Raw genomic sequence first — 23,805 nt, forward strand, 5'->3', positions numbered from 1 at the left:
AACAACAACAACAACAACAACAACAACAACAACAACAACAACAACAACAACTCAAAACCCACAAGTGCCAAGTTCTAATGATGTGTCCTTGGTTCTCCCTTGGTTACCCCCCCCCCCCCCTCTCTCTCTCTCTCTCTCTCTCTCTCTCTCTCTCTCTCTCTCTCTCTCTCTCTCTCTCTCTCTCTCTCTCTCTCTCTCTCTCTCTCTCTCTCTCTCTCTCTCTCTCTCCCCGTCTGTGTATCCAGGATGTCAGCCTGCAGTGAATACAACTTGGATCTCCAGAGGAAGATCCGTCAACTGGAGCATAGCAACAAGTAAGACTTTGGCCATAGCAACCACGGTAGCCAGACATAGTACTGCCTCTGTGTAAGGTCACGCAGTAGAGAAAACTATAATAAAGCAGAGCTGACATCCATGACTTCCACGTCCAGATATGGGACGTACAGGAGAAGACGTCAGGCATTTTGATCAAGGACGCCTACAAGAAGGCTGCATTAATTTGGGGATTTGAACCGAGAACCTTTTGGGCCAGATGTGGAACACTGTCCACTAAACCTTCCTATTCCTCGTCTTGCCGTTGGACTCACTTTAATATTCGTTTTCACATATTTTGCAGTTTAGTGTGAATAGTGTCGTGGTTTGTCCCTTTTTTGTAAGTTGAAGAAGAAAAAGAGGAAATAAAAGGCAATGCAAATCACGTAGTTACCAAAGACACCTGCAACTCATGTCTTTCCTGTGCTTTGCGTCACGCCATTAAAACTGCATATTCCCGGGGACGACCGCGCTCCACTGAAGTGGAGCAGGTTGTGAAGACGGGGCTTCCAGCAAAGCCCGGCAGGCTTTGAGACATTTTTTTTTTCGTTGTGTTCCTTAAAAATAATGAGATGGTAACAAAGGGACTCCAAAAAAAAATCCTTATTCTGACTCAAACCCCCCCCCTCTCCCAAAAAATAAAGTCTCTGAACTATCTCCACCTGTTTGTTCCTCCCTGTGCCGGCCGGCTGACAGCGCCCTACTGGATCAGCTCAGCAGGCTCCAGGACCTGGTAGGAACCAGTAGTCCTAGGAGAGGACCTCTGACAGGCACCTGCCTCCTGGTGAGGCCTTCACACGCTTCCAGACAATTCCGTTAATGCGATTTGCGCTCCCGGACGGGGCAGGGCATGCGTCATCGTTTTTCGACCGCAGCGTATGAATTATAACGGAGCCTCTTGATATCAAATCCAATTTTCCCCTTTCTGCCCACTACCACCTTGTGGGGGACTAGGTGCTGCTTCTCTCCTTCTCCCTCCTCCTGTCTGTGAGTCTGCAGCCCTACAGCTCCAGCCAACGCAGAGTCTACGCAGACGTCAAAGGTCTGGATGCATAGATAAACTCCTTTAATGAGACAGCTGATGGACACACGCAGAGGCACTGTGGCCTATAGGCCTCTCATAGGCATGCTCGTATCACACGTACACACATACACTGGTGTGCATACACACACACACACTCACACACACACACACCGGCATGCATTCACACACGCATGCACACGCACACACACTCACATATATATATATATATATATATATATATATATATATATGCAGCCAGACACACACAGACCACACACGCATACACAAACACACACCAACACACGTGCATTCAAACACACACACACACACACACACAGACCACACACACACACACACGATAAGACACACACACACACACACACCAGGCAGGCACGATAAGACACACACACACACTCTCTCTCACACACACACACACACACACACACACACACACACACACACACACACACACACACACACACACACACACACACACGGTCTAACTCTCCCCTCCCACCCTCTCCCCAGTGCCCTCTCGCACCCTGCTGTCGGCGGCTGACTCAGTGGAGGGCTATCTGTCCACGGGGGTGGAGGCTCCGGCCAGCCTGATGGAGAAGCTGTGGGGGCGGCCAGACATCTTGTCAAACCATGATCAGGAAGACAATCACAAAGCCGCCCCCTGATCTCGGTGTCTGTCGTCGTCCCGTCCCCCCCTCCTTGTGAACGTGAACAGAGAGGACAGTGTGTCTGAGGACGGTGAATCTGAGAGGACGGTGAATCTGAGGACGCTGTCAGGAGCGGAGGTGACGAGACGAGACGGCCCCGGGCATCCCATTGAGAGATTAACAGGGTACCACAGACACAGCTGACGCAACAACCGCTCACTGACTCACAGAGTGGATATCGTTTGAAATCACTGGATATAATTTGGCATTAACATGCACAGATGTAATATCTGAACGATTTGGGTTGGGTTGGGTGATACTCGACTGCAAAGAAAGAAAAAAAAAAAAAAACCATCGCTGCCTTAATGTGAACGCCGCTTTGCGCGAATGTAAGTTGCCCGGTTACCAGATGCATGCAAGGTCACGGCCCGGATGCTGGCAGGCTTTCTGATGAAGGTCACCGGACTCATCCCCCCTGCAGGTTGGCCTAACGCACACGGTGACCTGACTGGGTGAGCTTCAGCTTTCCTCGATATGTCAACGAAGCCACAGTGAAAAAAAGAATTCACCGGAGACTTTCCCCATTTGATTCACATTCAGGTCAAACCGAATTGACTACGATAAATAGACACATAGGCATTTTGATGTTTCATTTTGATGTGCCTTGTTTTGGTGAACCATTCTGCATTCATTTACAATTCCACAAATTAAAACTAAACAGATGATGATATATGTGATGAATGATGATGGTTAATGCGGTGGATTTTGTTGTGGTTATCGCCATGGTTATTGTTATCGCATGAGCGTGTACCAGCATGAAGGAACGTGAAAGGGGGCACAGCTAGAACCAAACCTTTCAGAAGAGCGCTTTGTGTCTGTTTACCTCTGTCACCAACTCCATCCTGTGTTTCAAACAAGAAGTCTCGCCGGTGGGAGTCTGTCCTAGATTCTATTCAAGCGTCGCAGGAAGGAACCCATCACATCGTTCCTGTCCTACATTCATGGAAGCTCATCACATCAGAGATGGGAGATGTGTGTGTACCGGTGAGATTGTTTGTACATCTAAAACCATATCCTTCTCTGCAGACCGTGACCTTGGGTTCAGAACATTGATTGGTAAATGTCGTAGTTATGCACGTTCCAACATGAAGATAAGAACATGGACCGATCTTCATTTATCTCGGCCTCACGTTGGAGATAACGTGGGACGCACCGGATTGGAATATGTGTGATGATAGGTGTGACATTTAATGATAACAAGATTGATGTTTGAAATAAATGAAAGTGAAAATGAAATGAAATTTGCATTCTTTTTTTTTGCCTGGACTGAAATTTTCCGCAAATTCCCTTCTCTCCCATAGGACATGTGTGCGTCTCACACAGTACTAGATCAAAGGCAAATTCTCTCTAGACAGGTGCCCTCAAAGGAAAATAAATGTTAATTTGACCTCCAAAGCTTAACGGATATCGACACGTTATGAGCTCATCTTAAAAACACCCAGCACCTTGAGGATTAGGAGCTGAATCACTGAAAAGCCTGCGATGGCTGTTATGTTGCAGTTAAAGATTTTAAAACACCATAAGAATATGAATCACTTCATTCCCTCCCCCAGAGGCTAAAGAAACCTAGAATTCCTAATTACAGGTGAGTTGCAGCGAGTAATCCATTCCTCTACTTCGCTGTTCATATTGACTTAATTGGTGGGACCTCGACCTGTTGGCTTGGCCAGGTTAATTCTACCCGCGGGTTAATTCTACCGACGTGACGTACATTTAGCGTGACGATCTAGGATAATCCACCGTTGTGTATATATTCTACAGATCATTATTTTACCTGATCCCTGACTACTTCTAACACTGGTTTCACAATCGTTACGAATGAATAAACAATTGATAATGCCTTGTTGATCAAAAAGTATTATTGATTATATTGAATATGATTTTAAAAAATCCAATATTGATCCATAATACAGATTATCTTGAATAGTTTCAAATCAAACCATACCATATTTGCACATATCAGGATCTCTACGTTTTTAAAATAAGATTGTGCAACTATGGGAACAGTAAAGGATGGCCCTGGGAGATATAATCACATGCGGAGGACCGTCGTGTCGGTGGATGCAGACCATTCTCAATGAAACACACACAAGTTTTCAGATGCATTGTGGGTCTTCTCTGAATGTCTTTCCTGCCTGTTTAAGAAGGGGAATGAGGAAATGGAGAGGTGCAGCGGGTTCAAGGAGATCCCTCTCAACATATAAACATACAACAACTGTATAATGTGTTTTACCAACAACAAAAAAGACAACCCTATATGGAATCTGCCTTCTCTCTCTCTCTCTCTCTCTCTCTCTCTCTCTCTCTCTCGTGCAGAGAGAGAGAGAGAGAGAGAGAGAGAGAGAGAGCACATGGTCGCTCTCCCTCTCTATATTCTCTAAATCTCTAAAATCTCTAAATTTAATATAAAGTAATAACCTATAGCTCTTGTCCTCTCTCTCTCTCTCTCTCTCTCTCTCTCTCTCTCTCTGAAAACATGCTCATGAAGGTCAGCATACATCGGCTTATTAGATATATTCCACACAAATAGGCATGCATTTCCCTTTAGCAATGATGTTATGCTAATACAAACTCTCTGCAATAACGGCTTATGCTAAAACAAATATAGGCCTATACGTTATCATTTTTTTTTTCTTTTTTAAAGCAATACTTTAATGAATATGCTGCGTGTCAAAATTGAAAATGGAAATGAGAAGAGGAATAACCCCGCCAGGTGGTGGAGGGCTGCTGGTGGTGCTCTGAACAGCGCGCTGACTGACACCGGCCGGGTATAAAACGCGGGCGGCAGAGCTCTGTCGCATCAGTATATAGGAGACGCGCAGCTGCCCGCCAGTCCGACGCGTCCAACCCGCCGGCCGTGTGAAGACGCTGCGATGTGAATAACCTAATAATAATAATAATAATAATAATAATAATAATAATAATAATAATAACGACTCATTTTGATCAGTGTCAAGGCTTCATTCTTCAACCACCGAGACAATGCAAGACAGACTAAGTGCTTCTCAATGCCCGCTCGTCATCAGTGCGAGGAGGACGACAAGGGGAGAATAACGACCTGGTGGTAACTTACTTATACAAGAGAGGAAACGTCCACTTCCCGATGGACGTGAATAACCGCAGCGCACTGTTCCTGCCGGACCTCGGTCTGTGCGGCGGGGACGATGAGTACTTCGACAGCCCGCGGAAGGTCAACGGCTCGGGGGTCGCGGAGCAAAACTTTTCACTCAACTGCTGGCTGCAATTTCTCTCCAAAGAGACTTCGTTGGACTTACACGGGGACAGTGCAAATTTGGTGGTAGGTATCGGAACCCCGAGTAGGGTTACATACGACTGGGACCTGTAGCTAAAAGTCTTTAATCAAATAAAAAGGGGTCAAACCAGCTAAACATTAAATTACTTGGAATACATCTACCCATGGACCGTAAAATGGCGTGTATATGCTACAAGCATGATAAATATATCTTTTTTTTTCATTCATTATTTTCATAAACGTATTTATCTTATTTTTATTTGCGGGTGTGTCCCCGGACAGGTGCGCGTGCTGATCGCGCTCGTGTACCTCGTGGTGTGCGTGCTCGGGCTCGTGGGCAACCTGCTGGCCATGTTCCTGCTGCGCTCGCGCCGCAGCAGCCACTCGTCCATCGACTGCCTGGTGATCAGCCTGGCGCTCACGGACCTGCAGTTCGTGCTCACCTTGCCCTTCTGGGCCGTGGACACGGCGCTGGACTTCCGCTGGCCGTTCGGCCGGATCATGTGCAAGATCGTGAGCTCCGTCAGCACGCTCAACATGTACGCCAGCGTGTTCTTCCTCACGGCCATGAGCGTGACCCGCTACCACCACCTCGTCCACTCCATGAAGATGGGCAGCCCCGGCAGGGCGGCGGCGCGCGCCCGCTGGGCCAGCGTGGCCATCTGGCTGGTGTCGCTCGTGGCCACGCTCCCGCACGCGCTCTACTCCACCACGGTGCAGGCAGGTCGAAAAAACAAACAAAAAAAAAAAAAATGCATCCGTTAACTCATTTAAAAAAAAAAAAAACACGTCCCCGCACTTGTATCTGACTATGAAAAAAAATAAAGCGACAAAAAAAACGGGAAAAAAATCCTGCAAAATAATAATACAGAATAATAACAAATCGTGTTACGTGTCGCTCGCTCACAGGTGTCGGCGGACGACGAGCTGTGCTTGGTGCGCTTCTCCAACTCGGAGCCGGGCTACTGGGACCCGCAGGTGATGCTGGGGCTCTACCAGACCCAGAAGGTGCTGCTGGGCTTCGTGGGCCCCCTGGTGGTCATCAGCGTGTGCTACCTGCTCCTGCTGCGCTTCGTCCTCAGCCGCCGCGCGGTGGTGGGGGGCGGCGGCGGCGGCGGCGAGGGGGCTGGGGGTGGCCCCGCCAACAACAACAACAACAACAACAAGCGGACGGACCACGAGAGGAGCCACAGCCTGCGGCAGTCCAAGGTCACCCGCTCCGTCACGGTGGTGGTGCTGGCCTTCTTCCTGTGCTGGCTGCCCAACCAGGCGCTGACGCTGTGGGGGGTGCTCATCAAGTTCGACCTGGTGCCCTTCAGCAAGGCCTTCTACAACGCCCAGGCGTACGCCTTCCCGCTCACCGTGTGCCTGGCCCACACCAACAGCTGCCTGAACCCCGTGCTGTACTGCCTGAGCCGCCAGGAGTACCGCGCCGGCCTCAAGGAGCTGCTGGTGCGCACCTCCCGCTCCCTGCGCCGCGTCTGCCACCGGGCCCTCAGGGGCCGGCGGGTGGGCGAGGCCGCGGGGGGGAGGGGGGCGGGGATACCGCCGCCGCCGTGGTCCTAGAAATGCACAACGACATGATGAGAGACATGATCCGCTTGGTGTGCATGCGTGTGTGTGTGTGTGTGTGTGTGTGTGTGTGTGACACTGTGTGTGTGTGTGTGTGTACACGTGTGTGTGTGTGTGTGTGTGTGTGTGTGTGTGACACTGTGTGTGTGTGTGTGTGTGTGTGTGTGTGTGTGTGTGTGTGTGTGTGCGACCGAACGAGACGTGCAGCAGACAGATCCGTTATGCTCCGTCTCTGTTCATTGTTAAACAGAGCTGCTGTTTTTTAAGACCCGGTTAAAAAGAAAAAGGGGTCTTTATTGTCCACCGTTTCCATGTACAAATCCCCCCCGCCGTGGCACTGTGTGTGTGTGTGTGTGCGTGTGTGTGTGTGTGTGTGTGTGACACTGTGTATGATGGCTGGTTTAATCAGCCTCACCATTCTGATTGGACTCTGGGGCTGGGGGAGGCTGCACGCCTGTTGCACATGAACCAATCAGTGGGCGACAGGTTAAAGCAGTCACCTCCACGCGCACTCAGGGAGAGCTCTCCTGCTTCATTATCTCTTCATTATCTCCAACTAACAATAAACTAACAATTTGCCAGCACCACCACCCCCACCCATGTGTCACAATGGCCGTTGTGTAGCACATGTCCACGCCACACTCCACCTACGTGACGTGATTTTTTGGGCTCCTCCAGATCAAGGGAACACAGTGGTGGGGTTAAAGACAAAAGTTTATTGTTACGGTTGTAGACAATGAAGAGATAATGACGCAGGAGAGCTCTCCCTAAATGTGTGTGGGGATGGCTGGTTTAACCTGTCGCCCTGTCACTGATTACTCTGAATGCATCAGGTGTGCAGCCTCCCCTCAGACCTCAGAGGCCAATCAGACTCCACCAAGCGTGAGGCTGATTGAGCCAGCCATCGTCCGCACACTCTCCTCCACACTAACCCCCATTTGGAAAGAAAATACATCTTTCCAACTCGACGGCGGGAAACAGCAACTCCTGAGATGAAGGCCTGTTGTGCTACAGTGTTGTGCTCTACATGTTAATGTGTTTCTGTGTAGCTCAGCATTCAGAGCATGGCCTGAACACTAGCAGGGTCAGGGCAGATACCGCCCCGGGCATATGTGTATCCACTGATGGTAAGATGTGACAGATGCTCTGGAAAATATGGTCAAATATAGTTTCAGTTGTACGATGATTTTTGTTAAATAAGTATGATTGGAGACGAAATATTTTCCTCACGTGTTAATAATGAACTCATGGGGAAACTAATTTTGTTCAGTCAGGATTTCTCGCTGAATATTGTGGCTTTCATTTCTCTTAATATCTGATTTGAATTGTATTGTTATTATGCTACTGTCCTGTGTACCTCAATTTCAAATGTTTACCATGAGATGCGTTATTTTCATATCACAGGGCTGGTAATTTTCTCTTTTAAAACCTGATCACATTCATTCGTCACCATTCTAATAAGATACAACAAGGAAGATATTAAACACTGGAACCATGCCCAAAAAACAGGATTATTCTGCCATTATCTCTGAACCCCCATTGTGGTTGAAACCCGAGGGCAGTTTATAAAGAATAAAAATGGGGCCCAAATTGCTTCCACGGTCCCTAAAGCAAATAAAACCAGAAAGGTCAACATGTCCGGCGATAGGGAAACAATGGCTTCCTTGAAATCAATGATTTTGTGACGCCGCAATATAGTGAATCAGGTCATCTGAGGAAGATCTGGATCTGGTGTTATTTGGCCGTCCACAGATAGCATCATGGACGTGCAAACGATTTGTCGCACATAAAGTAGACCAGAGTCCACCCCACCCCCCTGGCAGTAATCCGTCGTGCTGCTAATAACTGGATAGGGGGTCCGGGGGCTCTCTGGTCACAGACACTGATATCCACTGGTTTCTCCTCTTCTCTTTGTTGGTGGCCAGCGTGGTTTTGAAACAATATTGTAACCAAGGGAACTGTAGCCATAACTCCTTAACTGATGGTTAACTGGGTGGGGAAACAGGACTGAGTAAACAGATGCCATTGTTATTCTAAACTAGTAGTAGGATCGCCTTCGTTGAACGTTTTACCGAAGTACTAATTAAAAGTATTTTTTTCATCACATTCATTATCATTATGCTAATCTCGAATAAAATGTGTTGAGGACCCAATTTTAGTTTCATGATTTCCTCTTACTGATATAAGACGTTTTATGCACTTTTTTTTCCACCCAATTCCTTCTCAACCATGGCCGAGATAACCCGCACTACGAATCTCGTGGATGTGGAAATACCAGAGACCTCAGAGAACCCGACGCAGTCTAGTCTTTTCACCAAATGGGAGCTTTATGCAAGCTTGACCCATATGGACCCATACGACGACATATCCAAAATCTGCGCGTTTGAGCGTTAATTAAAAAATTTTAAAAAATAGGCGGAGCAAGATACCTACTGCTCGTTTTACACCTAACGCAATTTTTAGCTACTGGGGGACCATAGGCAGGCTATGGGAACTCATATTAATGTTAGAAAACCTCATAAAGTGAACATTTCATGCCATGGGACCTTTAAGTGTAAGATAAAGGCAGTGAAGTCAAATCATCCCATTTATATCCGAAGGGAGATATCTCTGTGGAATTGGGCTTGGGCTAAAGTGAAGTCCCCCTATTATATTTCCCTCCAGTAAAACATCACCTGAAATTGTACCCAGCTATACTTGCATCCTCACTCTTCTGTATGCTTTGCATTAGATTGAGACTGTTTCACACATTCATAGATTGAGATCTGTTTCACACATTTTCCCCGTCTAAGTTCAGGAGGTGTTGTATGGTATGCACACAACAGATAAAGAGCCCATTAAAAGCATCCATGGGCAAACGTCAAACAAACACCTTTAGATGAATACGGAAAAATAACAAATAAGTCTAACACGTACCCACGCAGCCTTCTCAAGGCAACAGCCAGACGCCTGTAATTGGCTCCTTTGCTCTACCAGAATATACTCCACCGAAGTGTCATGCAGTTATAAGTCATGGGTGATAATATCCCTGCTGTAATATCACACTGTTCACACAGTTGAGTACCGTGCAAAAATCCATGGAAAATCACAGAATTATTACATAAAGAATGTGAACACATGAGAAGTGAGAAGAAATGTGTCATACAATATCTGTATAGTATAACCTATTATTCCCATGTACCCCAAGGGGAAAACCTTTAATCTAATCTTAACCTTTAAATGATTTGTATTTTTTAAATCTATTTATCTGAAAATCTTTCAACATGAGGATGTCTGCAGTAAAAACGCAAAGGTGCCTCTAGCCCAAACTGAACTGCATTTGAACTGCCTCTATTCAGTGATCATAGGCATTTTGTTATTTTCTCCATTCAGAAGTCCTGATTGGATTCTACGTGAAGAACAACCTGTAAGTGTTCTTACAGGTTGGGACATTAAGTCATTAACTTCAAAGATTTAATTTGAATTGAGTGTTAATACCAGTGTGTTTCAATTTCAGGGACAAAAATCAAGAGTGAAATGATGAGACTGAGGTCAAGAATGTTTGGGGTGGATGTGGTGATGTGTCAGATATATTTGTATACAATCCCCACTGGGAGAGTCAACTCCATCTCATAGTGACATCTTGAAACCAATACCAACGTCCTTAGAGCCATGATGAGAACACCGACTTGCTTGAGCACAATGTACATTCTGTATGTACAGAACTAAGCCACGAGAGATCCACCTCTATGTCCGACTGAATCCTTTTTCCCCCTGCGTCGTACTGCAGACCTTCAGCGGATGCAGACATTGTGACCACAAACTTCTGAAGGCAGGTAATATACACTCATAAGGCTCTGCTACTTCATGCTGGAGGCATGTATTGAATTTTGAATGTGAACATTGTTATTTGACATGGGGAAAGGTTATCACATTTCATCATAAAAAGATCAGACCACGCCGTGAATCGTATTCAAGAAGTACTTTTATCCTGAGGCACGTGTAATAAAAAAAGGTTTCAAGGGGACCAGTTAACAGACAACAAAAGACTGTTTCCATAACAAGTACACACGGATAAAAAAATAAATGTCATTCACAATACAATAAAACATTCAAATTCTAACTAAATATACAAGGAAAACCTGCTCAAAGCACAGGTTGAGCTGACGTTACTCACTACGTTTCTTCATGCTACCCCTGGTTTGAAGCACAAAAGATGATGTACTTCATCATTAGCAAGTCGTTTGTGACAGAGACGCAGGCAACCATAAACCCTCAACCATTGGCATTGGACAAGTGTTCTACCCAAAAGGCTCTTTAAGACCTGTAGCTTTGTAATGCAACCATCAAGGCCTTCGGGGCACTTAGTGCAAAGCTCTGCCTTTCGCTTTTGTAAATTAACTGGTTTGTTATGACCTTGGTTTGTGAAGCCTCTGTATAATTGTGTGAGATTGTTTACACTTCCACTCGTGTCCAAGGTTATTCTAGGGCTGTTGCAACAACCAAAAGGAAACGTGAACAGTGTGCTCGATGTAAAAACAATACAAAGAAAGTCTTTTTCCCCTCGGAGGAGAGCTCATCAGTGGCACCATTTCCTGTTGGACCCTCTTGTTAAAAGCATATTTAAGGACAGATAAAAAAAAGTGGCTATTTCCCATCTTTTGTCCCCGGCGGAGACTCTGCTTTCTCCTTCTTCACACCGACGGCAAACTCTTCCTCTTCCTCCCCGTTCGTAGCTGGTGCCGCCCGTCGTTTCCTCTGCTCCTTCTTCTTCTTCTTCCCCTCCTTTTTCACCTCCTCCTCCTCCTCCTCCTCCACCTCGTCCTTGACCCCCTGCGTCGCCTCCTCTTTCTTTGCCGAGACCCTGCAGGGTGCCGGGAGGCGGCGGCCGAGCGGATCGGCTTTGGCCACCGCGAAGCTCTCGCACACCGTCGGCCCCTCCCACTTCGGAATGTCCAATCCCAGCGCCTCCATCAGCTGTTTCATGACCTCGTCCACGTAGCCATGGATACGGAGGTTAGCGTGCTTATCCTGACGACGGCGACAACAACAACAGAGCAAAAGCATGGGACAAAGACCAATCCCTGTATTCAGATATCTGTGTTATGAATGGAGAATCTGTAGGAGAGGACACGATGTTGAATCCGTATGTAGGCCGTATGTAGTCAGAGTAGTATGACCAATCACGATTGAGCCGGTGAACGGTCCGTGTGGAGAGTCATCGAGGCGGAACATATTGGCCCGAGATGCAGTCTCAGACCCTCCATCGACTGACACGCTTCTTTTCAAGAAGCTCTCAACAGGTGTGTGAGACGTCTCTTCAACTTCAACTCCAGTTGAAGTTGAAGAGACGTCTCACACACCTGTTGACAGCTCACAAACCTGAGCCATCTCTAGGCGCCGATCTGTTAGAAACGTTACCTGCACAACATCCAATTGGAGACGTTTAACGCCGCGTTCACAATGCACACGTCTCTGTCGACGGATGGGGGGCTTTTTTTGACATATCCATGCGTTTTCCCGGGTTGTATCACAAAGGCGATTTCATTGGACACTGTATTCGCGTATATATTTGCATAACGCGATCTGATTAGCCCGAAAAGTTGAACATTTCTCTAACTTTTTTTTGACGCAACGGCCACGGAGCCGACGGGATCGGACGACGGGACCCACAATGCATTTCGAGATTTGAGATCCGTCGACGGGCGCGTGCAGTGTGAACGCGCGGCGTGACACGAGGTCCGGGGGGAGCGGGAGTCTTCCACTCACGTGTTTGGTGGCCTGCAGGTTGACCACCGCCAGCCGGCCGGCCTTCTTCTTGGTGAGCAGTGGCAGATCTCCGCTGGGCTTGATCTGCAGCGAGGTGCCCAGGGTCAAGGCCAGGTCCGCCTGCCTGGGGGAGAGGAGGTGGAGGAGGCGGTGATGGTGTTAGTAGTACGACGTCCAGGCCACGGATCAGAGGGGTCGCGGTGGCCTGGTACCAGGGAGCCACTACGGGCCGACCCAGAGTAAGATTCATTCTCTGCTGACGACTGATTAAAAAAAAACACGAATGGATGGACCCTGCGGCAAAAGCAATTAATGTCAACCATATTCGTATTCATATTTTATGAATTGTGAATGTGTGATTGGAATGTCATTTTTTTACTTTGTTCCCACACTGTCATGTACATTACAATTAACACACACACACACACTACACCTATCAACATGCTTACACTTACTACAAAGGGACCACAATGGAAATAAGCCCATGGGCTTTCTTGTGTCATCCTTTTGACCTGACGTACATTTGTACGCTTACCTTTGTACATGTGTCAATAAAGAATTTCAATCAATCAATCAATCAACTTTGCACCATCTCCCCATATAGCCGGCCTCCGTGCCTCCCCCGTACCTGCTGGCGGCCTCAGCTCTGGTCAGGTCTTTGATGGGAAGGGCCTCTTCCCAGTCCAGTATGGTGCTGATCAGCTTCCCCCTATTAAAACAAGGCAGCAGTGCTCAGGCTGGTTGACTCTACAGCCCCCGCACGCACGCACGCACGCACACACACACACACACACACACGGGGTCGGGAACCTTTTCAGAACATCTCTTGAAATTGTTCAAGGAGTTAAAAGAAGAGTTTATATGCTACTAATTAATTGCAAATTAGACATGGCAATTAAGGCTTGGACAAATTCTACTTTGTCATATTCCCTTTTCTGGCATTCCGTTAGCTCATCTTAGATGGAATGGTATGAGGGGTAACAGATGTGGAATTTTACCCTGAATCACCCTGGCTTTGTGACTCATGTCTAAGAATAATGTCTAAGAATCTAAGAGGTATTTTTTCTCGGAAAGACATTGAACAGAATGTTTTGGCAAAATGTAATTCCATTCTTGCAGCCCTGAAAGGGGGGCCCGGCGTGGCCCAGGAGCAGAGGCCTCAGGAACCCTTGGCTAGACGGCATTCATTCCCATACTTGGACTGGGACTGGCCTTACGTTCACCCTACCTCATCAAGGTGGAACATATTGCAGGGTATCTAAAGGTTTCAGCAAGTCAAACTTTTTAAGACCTTTTTAATACCACCTTGAATGAAATTTAAGACCTAAAGCACGCGATGGTGGGGGGGGATCCCGCTGTATTACAACCCAAGCATAGCATGTGTGTCACTCAATGAGACTCAAAGTTGACTTTTTGTCTGTTTATTGAACATAAAGTGATACTCAGTGCTCTCTGGTTCAAAAGCTGTAAGTACAAGTGCAGTTTAACGGCACGTTTCCGACCAAGTATCTAGCAAGAAAGAAGCCTCTCTACGTGTCCTTCCCGAAAAGTCCCGCAAGAAAAATAAAAAAATGCTGGTCCTGCCCCGACAAATTTAAGACCTTGAGTTACAGTATTTAAGACCAGCATATGACATTTTTTAACTAATTTAAATTATAATTTAATATAAATTTTAAATTTAGAAACATGAATTTAAGACTTTTTAAGGATGCGCGGACACCCTGATATTGGCCCGTGATGCAGTCTCAGAGCCTCATCGACTGACACGCTTCTTTTCAAGAAGCTCTCAACAGGTGTGTGTGAGACGTGTGAGTCTCACACACACCTGCTGTGTGTTTATCCAATATGTTCACAAACCTGAGCCATCTCTAGGCGCCGATCTGTTAGAAACGTTCCCTGCACATGTAACATCCGATTGGAGACGTTTAACGCCGCGTTCTTCACACCGCACACGTCTCTGTCGACGGATGGGGGGCTTCTAGACGTATCCATGCGTTTTCCCGGGGTTGCATCACAAAGGCGATTTCATTGGACAGTGTACTTGCGTATATTTGCATGACACGATCCGATTGGCCGACGGATCCGTCGCCGCCCGAAAAAAGTCGAAAAATTCTAACTTTTTGACGCAAGGCAACGAGGGACGTCCGACAGAACGGACGACGGACCCCACAATGCATTGCGAGAGCGCCCCCCCCCCCCCCCCCCGCAAAGTCAATGAGATCCATCGACGGACGCATGCAGTGTGAATCAGGTCTGAGGGGGGGGGGGGGGTGGGGGGGCTGTGTGTTTACCGGCAGGCGCGGAGCCCCCTGGAGCGGACCACGTCACAGTAGCGCCCGGTGGGCTTCAGGCCCATCACGCCGATCACCTTCTCCCTCACATACTGCCTGCAAACCACACGTTGTACACATTTACTTCTCATTTCACCAGTTAAAGTACATTAGTATGTGTCATTTTGGCGGTGGCTTTTAAGCTTAAGTGTTATAAGCATGGGTAAAAGGCACAAATAAAGCATATTGTTTGTTTGTTTCTAAATATCTGGGTCACTGTTGTGTGTGTGTGTGGGTGTGTGTGTGTGTGGGTGCGCGCGTGTGTGTGTGTGTGTGTGTGTGTGTGTGTGTGTGTGTGTGTGTGTGTGTGTGTGTGTGTGTGTGTGTGTGTGTGTGTGTGTGTGTGTGTGTGTGTGTGTGTGTGTGTGTACCTGCCGCATTTCTCGCAGTCTTCGACAAACATGTTTCCGTGCAGCTCCGACAAGGAATCCCTGGAACCAAAGAGGTGAGAGATCCAGAACACACGATCTTCTCTCCCATTCAAGCATGCGGGGGGATTCAAATGGCCTCGTCTAATCAACCTGGCAACATTGTGGCCAGACCCTTACTACCATACCCGCTGCCAATTATTTTTGCTTTCACAGGAATCCAGCGAGGTGATAAGGACCTGAGAGATATTTTCAGACTGGGCTTGGCAGACCCCAAAATCCTGATGGATTAAAAAAAAAATGCACACACGAAAAAATTAAATTGGCCACTTTGCAAAGAGGTTTAAACCCCCGATGCAAATGTCTCTAAGCTGAATTAAAATCCTTTAATTTGTTTCTTATGTGTGGTCCTGAGGTGTGATATCTTAAGCAGGGGCTCTTTGAGTACATTTTGGCCTAACCCCAGTCACCACCACAATAAACAGGTTATATAACCAAACCACCAATGTTTTCCTGTAGCGAACCCAGTGCGACACATTTGTATTTACCAAATACTAATTTCTTTAGCGATTTTAGAAATGTATTCAACAATGTGTTTTGTGCTAGGACCAGTAATCACGTCAGAATAAAATATGTTATCCAATCAATGTTGTAAATCAATTCCTATGCCAATGACTCCATTCATTAGAGAGCTTCACCATATACCCATCTCTCCTGGGGATTGGTTGCATGGAGGCACAACTGTGTTTTCTATGCTTCGAACTCACTGTGTGGCGATCACGGCATCGTTAAAACTGTATATAACTCCTAAAGTGAAAAGACAACATGCTTAACACAAGAGACTAGCCACGGATCACCCCGCTGGCTCTCTCTCTCTCTCTCTCTCTCTCTCTCTCTCTCTCTCTCTCTCTCTCTCTCTCTCTCTCTCTCTCTCTCTCTCTCTCTCTCTCACTCTCTCTCTCTCTCTCTCTCTCTCTCTCTCTCTCTCTCTCTCTCTCTCTCTCTCTCTCTCTCTCTCTCTCTCTCTCTCTCTCTCTCTCTCTCTCTCTCCACCTGGCCGGCGGGCCGTAGTCACCTGGGGAAGCCGGACCTCACGTGCAGCCCGTCCACGTTCTGGCTAACGAGGTACTTGAGGATTCCGGCCTTGTAGAGCCCCAGGAGGGCCATGTGCGTCAGGCTGGGCCGCGCGTCCTCGAACGTGGTATCGAACTTGGGCGTCTCGCCTCTCTCCTCCATGGTCCACACGCCCTTTGGCCCCCTGGAAGACGGACACGGCGCACATCAAAGCTTAATGAGGCTCCTCTGCAGGACAAAAAAAAAAAAACGGATGAAGGAAAACGCGAGTACGAGAAAATAGTACAAAACTGCATCAGGGAGCGTTCCGTCTCCATAGTTAATGTGTTAGGATGAATCATGAATTATGTAAAGGAGTCGTGTCTGAGTGAGGTATTGATTTATTTTTAATGAAGCAAGGCGGGCGAGTCAGAACAATGCTCCACATTAGAGCGATAACCACCACGAGAGATTACCATGAGCTGTTATTTGCACCGTCCTCGTTGCTGCTGTAACCCAGCACATTTCCCCACTGTGGGACAAATAAAGGATTATCTTATCTCTTATCTCATGAGAGTAGATTCTATCTATTGATTGTTCATTAAAATATTCAAGAAACTATAATTTAAAAAAGATCTTGGGGACATGCAGGACTGTTTATAAGAAAATCATCATGAACATTTAAATCATGTGAACAGACCAAATTACAGCCACAAAGCTGTTCATAATAAATCGGTTTATTGATTTATTTGATTTCTGCAATTTCAAACTTCAACTCAGATGCAATTATTAGATAAATAACTTTATAAAGCCGTACATGGAGCTACTGGGTGAGCATGACCAGTGGGGAAGCTCAGCAACCCTGATGACACACAGCTCTGTTGTACGTCCACACAAGTCTCTACTGTAAAGGTTTTTAAAAACGATCACGACCCGTCTGCCCGACCAGCAGCGAGGCTGAGGTTGGATCAAAAGAGAGCCCTATCGATACAGTAATACATGTAATTTATAATGTGCTTTTCACCACAGAAGAAGAAATATATAATACTGAATGCCTGTGAAGGTCTTGTGGGACGGATTTGATCAATGGCTAAGATATGTTGGATTTGATCCATTTTAAATAAAAGACAGATGTTACATAGTTATACATTTCAATTAAATATTAGCATGAATAACAATCAATACTTAAAACTGTTAATTAGCTTAATATTAGGCCTAATTATTTCACGCCAACTATTCATATATCTGCATTCATTATAAATTAATACTAACTACAAAACGGTGTATCAGCATATGATGTCAGGCAGATTTAGCATCAATATGCAGATAATAGAGAATAAATCATAAATTATTCCTATTTTGCCTCCATCTCCGTACAAAGGGACAAAAAACGCTGAAAACGAAATAAAGTAAGGATAGAAGAAAAACAGACTCTTAGATAGCAGTCTAGAATCCAGAAAAGCATGACCAGACAAATTGTCCCATATTTCAATCGACTGAAAACTACATATATAATATGCTACTAGATATGATAACTAGAGATAACTAGATAGGACTAATGGTCATGCTCATCGCAGTCTATATGGTGAGCCTCTGTCACCCTCCTATGTGTAATATAATGTAATATATATTATATAATATAATATATAAAGTGGTACTGCAATCATTACAATCATATTAAAAGCCATAGGAGCTCACAGAAAACCAAACATGTGCTATTTAGCTGGCAGCTGGTGCTGGGTGAACTGCCTGCGATGAAGTAAACCGTCTGAACATGTGATGTTTACCTGAGGTCCGCCTGCGGTGCATGAGACCATGTGAACATGTGATGTTTACCTGAGGTCCGCCTGTGATGCATGAGACCATGTGAACATGTGATGTTTACCTGAGGTTCGCCTGCGATACATGAGACCATGTGAACATGTGATGTTTACCTGAGGTCCGCTTGCGGTGCATGAGACCATGTGAACATGTGATGTTTACCTGAGGTCCGCTTGCGGTGCATGAGACCATGTGAACATGTGATGTTTACCTGAGGTCCGCTTGCGGTGCATGAGACCATGTGAACATGTGATGTTTACCTGAGGTCCGCATGTGATACATGAGACCATGTGAACATGTGAACATGGTGACGGGGGTTACCTGAAGTCCGGGATCCCAGAGGCGGTGCTGATCCCTGCTCCAGAGTGCACTACGAGGAACTGACACTCCTTTATCATCTCTGTCAGGCTCTTAACCTTCTCTTTCAGCTCCTCCGGACTATCAAATTTCTTTTAGCACACAGTAGACAGAGGGCGGCAGAAAAAGAAAAGAAACGAAAAGAGAACGACACGAACCGAGCGTTAGACAACATTGGACAAAAGAGAGCTACACAGAACTGTAACGTTAACCGCTTAAAAACCTTTTAATTAACTAACGTGATCAACTGAACATGCATTGTCAAATGAACACACCTAGGGTTAATTGTGAGCCATTAAAGCCAGTGAAACAAGTAGTTGCAGTAGCAGCACCATCACAGTGTAGTGGAGAGGTTACCTCGGGCAGTCCGCAGACCCCTTTGTCCGCGTAGGGCGAGAGCCCCGCCGCGTAGTTCACAGACATGCTCGGGGAGGATTATTATTCTCTGTGTATCACTGTCGATCACTGTTGATAGTGCTTTCTGTTTACAACAGCAAAGTATTCCCTCCTCAAAACTCAACTCTAGTTTTCTTGGCGTTTGAATGACGTCATTTTAAGGCGACGATCCCGTGTGTCTTCTTGTGCTTTTGTATTCGGCTCACATGCGCCGCCGGGAGGACTTAGAGGGGAGGCTTGTGTTTAGATATATGCGGACGGTGGTCATGTTAAAAATATTGTATTTCATGGGGAACACATTGAGCCTAGGTTTCGCAAATCGCATCCCTGGATGCGATTTGATTCATGCACAGGCTGCTAAGTTCTTATTTATCTTAATTCAGCTGCAGCTTAAACCATTTTAAGCCAAATATCATACGAATGAAATAAATGAATTGCGATTCTTTTTAATATATTCCTTTATTTTTTTTAAATAGCCAAAATACACAAAAAAACAAGTAAATAAAATTGACCATCCATACATATGTGTGCATATCAGTTTTGGTTATCTTCTGAAGCCGAAGACCACCCAAAGACCGTCTTAGTTTGATGATTAGACCTGTCCTGAGCAAAAGTCTAATTTGAGTAAATAAAAAAAAACAACCAAAACGATATTGCAGATGCAGAATAAACACGATGAATAACCAAACACTCTAAAACTCCAATCGCCTCCTTTTCTCTGCATCAACCATCAGTGCAGAAAAATAAGTCATTAAAAACAAAATGGTCAGTTTCGGCCTTTATCCACTAGCTTTGTTGACCCTGATACACCATTATTTAAATGACAGCTTTTCTGTACAAACCCTTTCCCTAGTGAATCCATTCACCTACGCATGTTATTCTAAGACATTAAGAGGGAATAACAGGATGACCAAAAAGGTGACGAAAAATTAAGCTCAAGAGAAAAAGTGGACATCAACAGCAAACAAAAGGTTCAAAAAGTAATCAATGGTTTTCAGGCTCTCTTTCAAATGGCTTCTCCGGGCTTCGTACAGAAGACCACTCCGCTGGACGTCAGAGATTATGTCCCTGGTAGGCTGGGCAACTACAGAATTAAAAAGATCCTTTGAATAACATAACCCCACACTTATTAAAAACTAAAAAGATGACACGCATCAAAAATATATCATAAGAGGATGACTATAGAATTCTGTTACGAAGCTCTAAACGCTAAGCGAATAATAATTTGAGCGTGGGTCAATCGTCCAAATGTAAAAATAACGAGCTGTCAAGATGTGTTGTTGAAAAACACTTTTCCCCAAAGTGTTTGGGAAAAAGTAATCATCAGAACTCTGACCCCCCCCCCCCTCACTAGAGGAGACGAGAGACGGACCATCATCTTAGAAAAGTGAGCGTTTGACGCGGTTTACAGTGCATCACTCCAAACACAGGGGCTACAAAAAACAAACCAACAGACGGTTGAAGTCGTGCCTCTTTCGTAAGTCAACAGTGGCCAACTGTGACTTGTGCCCTATGCAGACAGCAGTGCAAGGCCCAGTGGCAAATAGGAGGAGATAAAGACCGGAGGAAAGGAGGCAGACTGGACCAGATTGTTAAGTGTATGCACCAGTGCAAAGGCTGGGAGATTTTGACCAAGGATTTGCATTAACAAAAATAAATATTTAGAGATTTAAATTAAACCTCAAGACTAAACCCCTGTCAATTTTTTTTTTGGGAGGTGGATGTTGCCTTAGAAGATATAGGTGACTTTTAAATTGGTTGCAATATTGCCAGGACCGGTTTAAACTCAGGGTTTGTCTTGGTACAAATCTTAACAGATCAGGCCCTCCCCTCGTTCATGACGTCAACTCTGGTCTCTACAAAAAAAACCGGAGACACCAGCAAAACAGATTCCATGATGGGAGGGGGGGGGTTCAAAACCGGTCTTCCTTTTATACCCATTTCTAGCAAGGAGCAAAGGGGGCAGGAGTTAAGCTTGATGGGGGAGGGGAGGGGAGGGGAGAGTGGTTGGGGGGGAGGGAGCGGGAGACCAAGCACGTCATGACTCCTCGTTGCCTGAGTCGTCTTCGTCATAGCAACAGTCATCGTCCTGGTCCTCCAGGTCCTCGTCGTCATAGTAATCGTCGTAGAAGAGGTCAGAGCCCTCGTCGGCGGGGGACGCGCGTGTGCGGACGCAGTACTCCGCCAGAGTGGTGGGCACCTTCACGCCGTCCCGCTCTGCCTCCGCCTTGGTCGCCAGCACCTGTTTTCTGAGGCGTGGGCGGGGGGGGGGGGGGGGGGGGAGAGAAAAAAATAATAATAAACATACAAAAAAATGGCAGATCCATTCACTTGCCACGCCATGACCGTCCTGTTGGCGAAATTTTTAATCCTTTAATCCTATGGCCACGCCAATATCCCGAAAAGACACGCCCGCCTCTATTTCTGATTGCTTCATTTCATACGCGCTTTTACTGGCTTGATATTAGCTGTTATGGTTAGGGTTAGGTTTAGGGGTTAGGGTTAGGTTTAGGGGTAGGGGTAGGGGTTAGGGTTAGGTTTAGGGGTTATGGTTAGGGTTAGGTTTAGGGGTTATGGTTAGGTTTAGGGGTTATGGTTAGGGTTAGGTTTAGGGGTTATGGTTAGGGTTAGGTTTAGGGGTTAGGGGCTATGGTTAGGGTTAGGTTTAGGGGTTATGGTTAGGGGTTAGGGCTCTTTTGTGACGCTCTCGAATGCTCACAGCGAGGGTACCGTAGCGTCCCGTTGAGTTGCATGCAACCCAGCCAATCACAGACAGAGTAGGGCGGGTCTTGACGTGGCCATAGTAGGAAAAAAAATATTGCGTCCTGTTGAGGCAGGTTCGTCCAGGGACCCACCAAATGTGTATGTCATTTTGAAAACGACCATTATTATTATATTATTATTATATTATTATGCAACTCTCAATGTGCACTGGGGGTAGGCGTTAGACAGGGCAGTGTTTTACCTAATGATCTCTGCGTATTCCCGGTCCTTGCCCTTGCTGTCCCTCCACTTGCGGTACATGACGGAGGCGTCCACGTTGGCCGGCGAGAATGTGTTGGGCTCATTCAGCAGTGAAATCACACTCAGCAAGATGGTTCTGAGGACACGAGACGATCGCACAGGTTCAGTTCAACGGTAGTTGTGCGTATCGTAACGTAAAGGACGGAGAGAGCCGGAGGACATCCTTACCTGACGTTTTGGGTGGGGTTCCATCTCTCAGAGGGCAGCTCCCCACTCTGAGGGTCGTCTATCGGAGGGTGAAGGATGGAGATGCACACATCGCCATTCTACAAGGGAGGGAGTTTGCGTCAAACTACTGTTAATTTATGGCCACTGTACTTAAATGACTCACATACTTGAATAGGCATCATTGCCCTGTTGATAAGAGAGTGAAACGTTAATCATCATTTTGGTACAATTACAATAATTATATTAAAAAAACTAAAGCATGACACATAGGTTCACCTCATAGATGTTAGGATGCCACATCTTAGTAAGAAACCGGAACGCAGGTGGGGAATAGGGATAGTCAATTGGGAACTTGAGCCTAGCCTGGGAAAAAAAAACACCAATACAAATTTAAAAACACACAACAAACGTAGAAGAGAATTAAACGCAAGAGCAATTTCAGTTGAGTGGACTATATATGTTCAACGTGAACCATACCTTAAAATAACCGCCTTCATAGTGTGTGTTGGGAGGTCCAAAAATAGCTACTTCCCAGTTGTACAGGTCTGCCTCGTCTACCAGTGTGATTCTGAATCCCTCGACAGGCTCTTCCTGGAGACTTTTCATTTCCAGCATGAGGGCTTTCTGAGAGCTGGCTACGTGCGTGGGAGCGTGCTGTGCCATCACTGTACGACTAACCTGGGCGGCGAAATGATCTGCCCCGAGCAAAACCCTTATGTGGCAACCGAGAAAACACGTCCTTTGTTTACAAGAGCCCGACACAGAACAGGCCAAACCTGAACAAGCTGCGCTTGTGGGAAAGACAAACGCCCTTTCCCCCCACACAAAAATGAACACCAATCACGACACAAATCAAACTATTAAATCGTCACCAAGGGACCAAACCATTGTGACCGAATCGCGGAGCAGCAGCACTGGACCACCGACCTGGAAAGACAGCTGCGGATAAGCTTTAAATCTAACGATAGCGTCCGGCTAATGGGAGCTAACAGGCTCTCTCCCGTGTCGCTCAGCTGAACCCGAGGGTCCAATATTCGCACGGCCGGCTTTCGGAATGACTGTCAGACCAGCGGAATCGCTGTGACTATATGTTGACTTGGAATCAAAACGATGATCCAAGTTGTCGAGGTCAAAAATAAATAGGTGTCCGACCAACAACTGGGTGAATGAAGAATGTTTCTGAAAGGAATCCCCTCTCCCTTCAAAACAGTCCACGGGGCGCACTGCATGCCGGGAGTTGGAGTTCGATTGTACAAAACAACCGTATACCTTTTTTTCCGACACTTTCTAAAGTTAATTATAATAACATAACATTGAGGTATGCGCCAATTATACGTATTTTTTAATCTATTTTTTTTTTAATGAATTTGTCAAATGTAAGTTAATGTATAATGGGAGGTTTAAGAACTACATGTGCTACTTCCTGTCATTATGACAACGAAATGTTGTTTGTTTCTTAAAAAACCTGTTTCCTTTCAAAACGAAGTCTACAGATTTGAAAAATAAAAAACATGCCCAACTTAACTAGAGGGGCTTCGCTCATAACCGATTAGCACAAAATAATTATAAAATAAAAAGTAACTCTTTGCTTTTTGATGACGCATATATTGCGCGACTACTATGCGAAAGTCCCTACGATAGCGTTTCCATTCGC

The 23,805-nt window shown here is 46.0% G+C and overlaps 2 protein-coding genes and 1 pseudogene across 3 annotated transcripts; 1 reads left to right on the plus strand and 2 right to left on the minus strand.

The window, feature by feature from the left end:
• Positions 1-5,164: 5,164 nt before the first annotated feature.
• LOC311361223 (relaxin-3 receptor 1 pseudogene) lies at positions 5,165-6,880 on the plus strand (annotated as a pseudogene). The gene is made up of 3 exons: positions 5,165-5,359; positions 5,597-6,034; positions 6,224-6,880. The product of its transcript is annotated as a relaxin-3 receptor 1 pseudogene (transcript).
• A 3,971-nt stretch (positions 6,881-10,851) lies between these two features.
• sirt6 (sirtuin 6) lies at positions 10,852-19,098 on the minus strand. Its single transcript, XM_084481539.1, has 8 exons — positions 18,921-19,098; positions 18,528-18,655; positions 16,408-16,590; positions 15,336-15,395; positions 14,926-15,021; positions 13,263-13,343; positions 12,635-12,758; positions 10,852-11,896 (listed from the first exon to the last, which is right to left on the minus strand). Exons 1-8 carry the CDS (start codon positions 18,984-18,986, stop codon positions 11,513-11,515), a joined length of 1,122 nt encoding a protein of 373 aa, XP_084337665.1. The 5' UTR covers positions 18,987-19,098; the 3' UTR covers positions 10,852-11,512.
• A 309-nt stretch (positions 19,099-19,407) lies between these two features.
• LOC311360421 (ubiquitin-conjugating enzyme E2 R1-like) lies at positions 19,408-23,341 on the minus strand. The gene is made up of 5 exons (XM_084480498.1): positions 22,629-23,341; positions 22,428-22,514; positions 22,152-22,249; positions 21,925-22,059; positions 19,408-21,208 (listed from the first exon to the last, which is right to left on the minus strand). The coding sequence occupies exons 1-5, from the start codon at positions 22,812-22,814 to the stop codon at positions 20,998-21,000; spliced, it is 717 nt and encodes a 238-aa protein (XP_084336624.1). The 5' UTR covers positions 22,815-23,341; the 3' UTR covers positions 19,408-20,997.
• Between the last annotated feature and the right edge of the window lie 464 nt (positions 23,342-23,805).

Source organism: Micromesistius poutassou (genome assembly GCF_964030765.1).
Source record: "Micromesistius poutassou genome assembly, chromosome: 16".
Classification (NCBI taxonomy): Eukaryota; Metazoa; Chordata; class Actinopteri; order Gadiformes; family Gadidae; genus Micromesistius; species Micromesistius poutassou.